Source organism: Nannospalax galili, unplaced genomic scaffold, assembly GCF_000622305.1.
Source record: "Nannospalax galili isolate Female #2095 unplaced genomic scaffold, S.galili_v1.0 scaffold206, whole genome shotgun sequence".
Lineage (NCBI taxonomy): Eukaryota > Metazoa > Chordata > Mammalia > Rodentia > Spalacidae > Nannospalax > Nannospalax galili.
The window spans coordinates 6,083,937-6,092,466 of record NW_008358101.1 but is presented as its reverse complement, the minus strand read 5'-3'; the positions used below and the strand labels follow the sequence as shown (position 1 = coordinate 6,092,466).

Here is an 8,530-nt window from a genome sequence, read left to right as displayed (position 1 = left end):
ATTTCCTCAAAGCACCATGCAAATTAAGATTTGGGGCATGGAGCTTTAGTTTCACCATTAGACTCATGATATTTATCATGATATTTAGCATTTGGCTTAGCATGATATTTCATTACAAGAAACCAGCACATTGTGCTGATAGAACAATTGAGGAATAGTCAATATTCCTCCACAGAGAACATGCAAGCTTATATTATCACTGTTTTGAGCTGCATCTTTATTTTATATTTTCATGACATGGCAACCCTTATCCTTTCCGTATGTTGTTCTTTTTAAGTAATTTATGAAAATACATCATTTATTAGAAAGAAATCACTTCTCTGTCAAACACACAATCAGGCTGCTAAGAAGTAGAAACACTGCCCAGTGAGTCTGCCTTAATATTACCTCTCAGGGAAGTTGAAAAGAGCCTTCAGTGATGGACAAGTCAAATATCTGGGGCATGGGTACTGTTTTGCCACAGGTCTTAAAATGTTCTTTCATAGAAGCATTCACTCCATTAGGAGCAAGTGACACTTGACAGGATTCCCAGATGATACAAGCATGATTAACTCAGCAATAATTTTTTTTTAAAAAAGGCCTGAATATGCTTCTGCATGCAGTTCATAAAGGCGCAAAGGCCCAAGCAGTATGGGAGGCAGAGAGGATCTGCAAGGCTCTGAACTGAGAGGCCAAATCTGGATTTTATTACACAAAACTCTTAATGCAATCACATCTACCACATCGCCTCTCAAAAACAACTGTTGAGGCTGAGCCTATTTAAAGGGATTTCACTGTCACTCACAGCAAGGTTTAACCTAAAATAATTATGTAGAACATGCTTAGTGCCTAAATGCATTTTCTGAGACTATTCAATATCTAATTTTTATAATTTCATCATCTCAACAGTTCAGTCACACAATCAGTGAATATGTACCTTATTGGAGGTAACATACTTGAAAAGTTTAATTTAGAAAAGTGAGATTCATTTAGTCACTAGCATTAGGAATTTTGGCTATCTATTTTATCTCAATTTTCCATAGAACAGAGACATTAAATGCTAAGGCTCAGCCTGGGGCAAAATTGTACAGCTGAATTATACCCTTAGGAAATAAGTATTCATCACACATACAATAATGCTGATACAGCTTGAATTTTTTTCCTCTCTACAAAATAATGGGGATAAACAAAATCACCAAGCAGTCACCCAGCATTGTAATTAGTTTGGACAGCAAAATTTGCTTGGTAGGCTGTTTGGCTTCTGGGTGCATTAAAGATACATAAATCAGGCAAAGGCTGTCTACATACCGGGTCACCTGGGGGGCCTGGCAGGCCTGGTTTTCCATCTCTCCCTGGAGTTCCCTGAAAATAGAAGTATCATACTCAAACCTTTATAAGTTGGAGCAGATTAAAATGGAGATGGAGCAGAGCTGGTAAAGAACCTTACATCATTCCCAGGGGTTCCTGGGGTTCCTGGCAATCCAGGGAGACCTCGAGGACCCTAAAAAGTGAAGGAAATGAAAAGTTACTTGGGACGGTGCTTTGGGTAATGCCCCCAACCAAGCAAGCTCATTTTTTTTTTCTGAATATCTTAGTGAAATCATTTACCTGAACACCAGGCTCTCCAGCTGGTCCTTGAGAGCCCTGAGTAAAATGAGATAGAATTATCAAACTTCTACCAGGAATATCCAGAAACGGACTACAGTTTACTTAGCAGAACAAATGGGACTTGGCACCTTGAATACTCTGAAAACACTAGAAACCCTGTACATGGTTTCTGGAAAGCTGATCATGACTTCAGGTAGGTGGTATGGAACCAAATATCTGTTGCTAGAAGCACCATGAATTTGTTGGGCCTCTGACTCTACCCTGTGCTGCTGCACTTGAGCACACAAATCAGTGCATCCAAATCTTATCTGATCAGACATGACTGCCCACAGGGCTCAGAGGTGCAGGACTTCCTTTCCTTTCTACTTTGACTCACTTTTCTCTGAGCCGGTATTCAGTGGTGGGAGTAGAAAGCAAACTATCGGTAGCCATTTATTGTTTCTTACTCTTGGAGCGTTGGAATTTAGGATAATTAAAATGAGGACGAGGTTAGTAAAGAACCCAAAGGCATTTGCTCTATTCCTTATTACAAATGCCTAAGGGTTGCTGAATTAAAAATTACAATTTGAGTCAAGTAAAGGGATGTTTTTTTAGCAGCTGACGTAAGTATTCACTAAGTGATTTTCCTTTCTTATTTAAAAAAAATATTTACATTTCTCTTATTATCAAAGCTTGTCTCTCATTTTCTGTGTCCCTGAGTGATATTTTTTCTTTAAACTTGTTGCTTCTTTAATGAGTTCCAGGTACAATGTTTTATTAAATTTTGAAGATAGCATATAAAGTAATGGGTTTCATTATGGCATTTTCATACATTGCTCTTATCTGTCTCCTTCCCCCACTGCTTTCTCCTGTCCCCTGGTTGCCTTCCTGCTGGTCCCCCCCAGTAAGAGCTCCCTTTTCCTTTTAAATATTTTATTTACTATTTTTTATTTGTATGAGTGAATTGCCTGCATGTACGTAAGTACATCCATGTCATGTGATGCCTGCAGAGGTTAGAAGAAGGCATTGGATCCCCTGGAACTGGAGTTATAGATAGTTGCTAGCCACCATGTGGATTCTGGGAACGGAACCTGGGTCTTCTCCAAGAGACGCCAGTACTCTTAACCACTGAGCCATCTCTCCAGTCCAGAGCTCCCTTTTTTCATGTCATGTGTATTTCATTACATTCTCTTTCTTTTCCCTCCCTTCTTTCCTTTACAGAGGGAAATGTATTAGTTCAAAAGCCTAGTGAAAAATAAATATATAATATTCATGTATGTGTATAGCTGAGACTATATAACAAGAAACAGTGCCAGACAGGAGAAACCTCCCTTTGAGTTGTTGGTCAGGGTAGTCCTAAAGACTCCCAAAATTACACAGACTATTGCCACAGCCCTTGATAGTTTCCCAGAACTTGAAGTAAGATCCTATCATTGAAGACAGAACATATTTTGGACACAGGGCTTACAGCAATGGAATTGGGACTTATCTGGAGGCCCTCTTCCTGAAGACTAGCTCTCATAGTATCAGAGGATACCATGCAAGCTGCTGAGGGAGAAAACCAATGGTCCTACCCAGCCGTAAAGCCTATGAACTACAACCATGACTGGCCCAGCAAACCATCTCTGTTGATGCAGTAGTGGCACTTTTATCTTTGGAGTAATTAACAGCTAACTAATTGGACTTAAGGACTGCTCAATGGGAGGGAACTCATATTGTAAATGTAGTCAATACTTTTGGGTAGAGGTCATAGGTCCTACAGAAAAACTTACATCTGCCACATCCCTAGACAAATGTAATTTCTTACTGCATGCTAAATATGTATCTCTATATTTACAGACAAGTATACCTCTCACCACTTATAAAAGAAGCTTCTTTTTGCTACAGATGGAGAATATTACAGAGTTCCACAACTGGTCAAACATAGAGATTAAGTGTCTGTGAGATGCCTAGTCCTAAGTGACACATCTACAATGCAACCTCTACATCTAAGGCTCACCAAACATAGTGGAACGGGGTAGAGAGAATACTAATGCATCTCTCAAATCTCACGGGCAAAGCTTCCTCATAAAACAGATGGTGGTTAACACAGAAGGCCACAACCAACCAAAAGGTAGAGAATAAGAGACTGCAGAGTGTGTGTCCCTGGATAAGAGTCCTACAGTAAACCTCTGCCACTCAGGCTTGGGGACCATTCCTCTTTCCTCACATCCTCATCAACATTTCTTTTCATTTGTTTTCCTGGTGATAGCCATTCTAACTGGGGTAAGATGGAATCCACAAGCAGGTTTTTGAAAAGATTTATTATTTTAAATTATGTGTATGTGGGGGGGTAAGGTATGTGCATGGTAGTGTTGGCACCCATGGAACATGATCCCCTGCAGCAGGAGTTACAGGATGTTGTGAGCTGTATGGGTGCCAAGAACCGAACTCATGTCCTCTGGAAGATCAGTTGGAACTCAAGTATAGAGCCATCTGTCCATTCCTTCTGAGAGTGATTTTAACTTGCATTTTTCTAATGGCTAAGGATACTGAACACTTTTGAAAGTGTTTATTGGCTATTGTGTTTCCTTTTGAATGAACCATTTAATTCATTAGCACATTTAATAATAGGACTATTTGGAGGGGTTTTGTGTTTAATTCTTGCAGTTCTTTACAGATTTTTAGATATTAACACACTGATCTACAGTTGGCTTCTTTGGTCATTCTGAAGATTGTCTCTTCAGTCTGGTGATTCCTTCCTTTCCTGTACAGAAGATTTTTAATTTCAGTTTTCCCCATTTGTCAATTATTGGAGTTATTTCCTCTGTTACTGGATTTCTTTTCAGAATGCTCCTGCTTAGGCCTGTATCTTGAGGTATTTTTCTCATGTCTTCCTCTAGCATTGTCAGCATTTCAGGTATTATATTAAGGTGGTCAATCCATTTTGAATGAAATTTTCAAATTTCAAAAAGCAACATGGATCTAATTTCATTTTCTATGTATGGTAATCCCTTTTTCCCAGCACCACTTGCTAAGGAGCCTCTCTTTTTTCCAACACATATTTTTGACATTATGCCAAAAACTAGAGGGCTGTTGCTGTGTGGATTTAGGTCTGTGTCTGTTATTCTATTCCCTTTGTTTACATGTCTGCTTGTGTGCCAGGACCATGCTGTTTTTGTTACTGTCTCTACAGTGTAACTTGAGATCAGGCTTTGTGATATTTCTAGCATTTTGCTCTCTCTGCCTTGGATTGCTCCTGCTGTTGGGGGTCGTCTGTGCATCCCTATACATTTTAGTATTGTTTGTTCCAGCTCTGTGAAGACTGTCATTAAAATTTTGATGGGGATTGCATTAGATCTGTAGACAGCGTTTGGTAATATAATCACTTTCATCATATTGATTTTGTCACTCTAGGAGCATGAGAGGTATTTCCAACTTCTAGTGCCTTCTTCAGTACTTTAAGTTTTCATTGTGGGATTTTTTAAAACCTCTTTGGCTAGACTTATTCCTAGGTAGCTTTTCTTCCTCTGAGGCTATTATGAATGAGATTTTGTTTTTCCTGGTCTTTCTCATCAAGTTTGTTATTGGTACACAGGAAAGGTACTGAATTTTCTGTGCTGGTTTTGTAAACTGCTCTGTTGTTGCTGAAGATATTTTTCAGATCCAAGAGTATTCTGGTGGAGTCTTTAAAGTCTTTTAAGCATAGGATCAATTAATCTACAAATAGGGATAATTTGACTTCTTCCTTTCCTATTTGCATTGCTTTCATTTATTTCTCATCTTATCGCTGTAGAACTTTGAGTGTTACGTTGGATAAGAGTAGAGAGATGGGGTATTCAATGGAGTCCCAGTAGCCTGACTAAATCTTACTTACTGTTCTTCCAGGAATTCCCACTCCTGGTGGGCCCGTGTCACCTGGGGAGCCGTGGACACCTGGCAGTCCTCTTTCACCCTGTGAAATGAGGTGCTCCTGTTAGTGCAAGGCTCAAGAGAGATGAATTTTTTGTTCACATTTTGTTAATTGTTAATTCTTTGTAAATTAATCATGATATTTGTATACCTTTGGTCCACGAGGACCAGGCACTCCGGGATTTCCATCTAGTCCCTAAAAGAAAAAAAAAAGTAAGCTAACTCCTTTTCTTTTTCTAAATAATTTAAAACATATTAGAAGTTGTAATTAGAAAATATGGCACAGTCCTTCACTTTACTTACTGTTAAAAAAGAATAAATAATGGAGAGTAAATTTTAGTAGATTATAGATTTTGTATAATTGACTCAAAATGTAGGTTTTTATCTATACAATTAAACATCTAATATGTAGAATTATTACCATTATTTGTTGACATAAAAGTGATATAAAGAGCCTGAGGAAAAAAGGCAAACCAAAGACATACATTTGTGATTTTGGTTTCTGGTGACCCAGTTTTCCATGTCCTGGGGAAAGAGTGAATTACAGAGACTTTCTGTGAGTGGCAGCCTATGGTCATGTCTGCAAAAGTCTGAAAGGAATTGTCAGGCAGTTTTTTCAAGACAATGCCTGAAGTTTGAAACCAGTGTTATTTGAAATCAGTGTGTTAGGATCCAGGAATCAGCACATAGGGTTCAGGGGCCTTTGAAACTTCTGAAACTGTATGTGAAATGTTGTATGCTGGGTGTCTTCTGACAAAGAGACTCAGTGATTTATAACAAACCAACGTTCAATTTATTTTATCTTTATGAACTAGATCTAAAGGATAAGATGAGCATTTTAAAAGAAGGTCTTAACTTATACTTGTTCCTTGGAACTGGTAGTGCACAAGTAGCAACGAATGAATTTTCAAGGACAGTATTTAGAAGGGCTGGTACTTACTGGCTCCCCTGGCAGGCTTTTCCCTGGAGGCCCAGCCTCACCCTTTGGACCTGGAAGTCCAGGAGGTCCTATCTTTCCACCTGGATCTCCCTGTAGAAAGTAAGATGAGATTCCGTGTTTCCTGCTGAGGTTTATGAAGTGGGGAAACAGTAGTTTCCATTGCTTTAAGTTGGCACAGTCAGTCAAGCTTCATTTTCATGCTTCCTACTCATTCAGTTTCTCAAAAGCATCTACTAAGTACTGAGTTCACTCTGGGTACTCTCCTTTTTTATCTTAAACACATTTAGGTTTTGTAATGAGTTCTGTTGCAGTACATTTAGCAGTATCATGAAACGTGCACACATACACAAATACAGGCACAAGGGGCATGTTTATTCAAGAAGTTCTTTAAATGATCTTTTAAAAATGTACTGAATTTTTGTGTATTTCATACAGAACATCTTAATCATCTTTATATCCCCTTCCCCACTGGTGTCCTCTCATAGCCCTCCTCCACTGGAATTCAGATATTCTGTCATTTGTGTTAAAGGCTATCATGTCAAGTTAGTGTCTCCAGATGCCCCTTCATGCAAGTTCATCCACTGAGGTCTAGTCAGCCTATCTAGAGTCCCTCTTTTTAAGAAGATCAGCTCTTCCTCATTGAGCAGTTATCATGTACCAATAATTCTTCGACTAAGATTGGGGCCTGCTGCCCATTTCCACATTTCTGTGCTGGGTTTTGTCTGCTTGAGTTTGCATGGGTCTTGTGCATGCTGACACTATTGCTGTAGGTTTGTATGAGAAGAGTCCTCGGAGCCTTAGGACTGTTTCCCTATAGTTATGGACCCCCTACCTTGCTCTTACAGTCTTTCTGCCTCCTCTTCCACAATGGTCCCTGAGCCCTCTTTAGACGATCTTTTTGTTTTATTACTTAAGAATGATTCAACATTAATAAGGTACTTCCACATCGACATCAAGAGCCAGGGCCTGAAAGGTTAAGAGTTCAGAGCTGATCCACAGTCTGAACATCTTCACCTCCAAGCTCATTTTGTCATAGGGTGTTTCTATGCCAGAACCAGGGATGCTAAAGTGCACAACTCCAGAGGAGCCGTTTATGTCACAGTTTATCTGAATGTCTGTCCCCTGCACCAGTAGACCCTGGGAGGCTCAAACCTTGTGCTAATCTTTCACTTCTCCAATAACCTTATGGTCCCTGGTCTCTTCTTTCCATTTGGTGACTTAATATACAAAATGAGTAAGATGCAAACTATACCTTTTCTCCTTTAGTGCCTTGTTTCCCTGGGATACCATGTTCTCCTGGCAATCCCTAGAAAACAGAAAATTAAAGGGAAAAAAGACCTAGAACATCTCTTATTATAACAACATTTTTACCTTTATAAGAGAACAGAGTTTTAACATGTATCTATAAGACTGAAGGTTGATTTTGGCCTAAAGAGAAACATTACTTGAAAATATGTGTTTTTTTGCATCACGTGAAGTCACTAACCATAACTGAAAATAGAGGAAGAAGAATTGAAAGAAATGTTCCACTCCAGAAGGGGCAGGACATTGGTGGCTGGTAGCATCACATCGTGACTCAAAAAGTCGACACTTTTTAAACCATATTTTGCCACAGCGACTCTTTCCATTTTAATTTTATGCTCTTTTTAGCTGCACCCACAATCAGTTAATCTCACTGTAGTATCTCATGGTTTTACTTGTATTATACGCATTTTCTCTTTTTTCATAAGACCTTTCCACTAAGTATTTCCAAAGTGGTTCAGTAATTGGCTAGAGGAGGAAGAAAAAGCTTTTCCCTGTGACTGAATGTTCAGATTACCAAGCAGAATATGAGAACTAACCAATTACTCCCAAGAGGCTCAGACAGTGAGTGTGGAGAGGAAAAAGTCATGGGCCTGCTTCCAAGATGATGGAAAGAGGAGAGATCCTGAATTTTCCCAGTGAGAACTAAAGTTATGGTCAGACAGTGACTAAAGCTTCAGTCGAGAATGTTTCTCATTTTGCTTAAGTTTTGTCTTATGGTAAGCTCTAAGTTCCCATATTGTGAGAAGCCTAGGAGCATGTCCAAGGGGTAGAAATCTGGGAGCATAAATGGAAAAGTGCTTCTACAGAGCATGAAGGTGTGTATATGCA

At 39.2% G+C, this 8,530-nt stretch overlaps 1 protein-coding gene across 1 annotated transcript in view; it reads right to left on the bottom strand.

Annotated features, from left to right (window-relative positions):
- Positions 1–8,530, bottom strand: part of Col19a1 (collagen type XIX alpha 1 chain) — a 409,660-nt gene that overhangs the window by 62,085 nt on the left and 339,045 nt on the right. The window contains exons 24-30 of the mRNA XM_008856281.2: positions 7,650–7,703; positions 6,398–6,487; positions 5,609–5,653; positions 5,423–5,500; positions 1,588–1,623; positions 1,427–1,480; positions 1,288–1,341 (exon numbers count right to left, since the gene is read on the bottom strand). Of these exons, the coding sequence (XP_008854503.1) occupies positions 1,288–1,341; positions 1,427–1,480; positions 1,588–1,623; positions 5,423–5,500; positions 5,609–5,653; positions 6,398–6,487; positions 7,650–7,703 (411 nt within the window). The remainder of the gene's footprint in view (positions 1–1,287; positions 1,342–1,426; positions 1,481–1,587; positions 1,624–5,422; positions 5,501–5,608; positions 5,654–6,397; positions 6,488–7,649; positions 7,704–8,530) is intronic.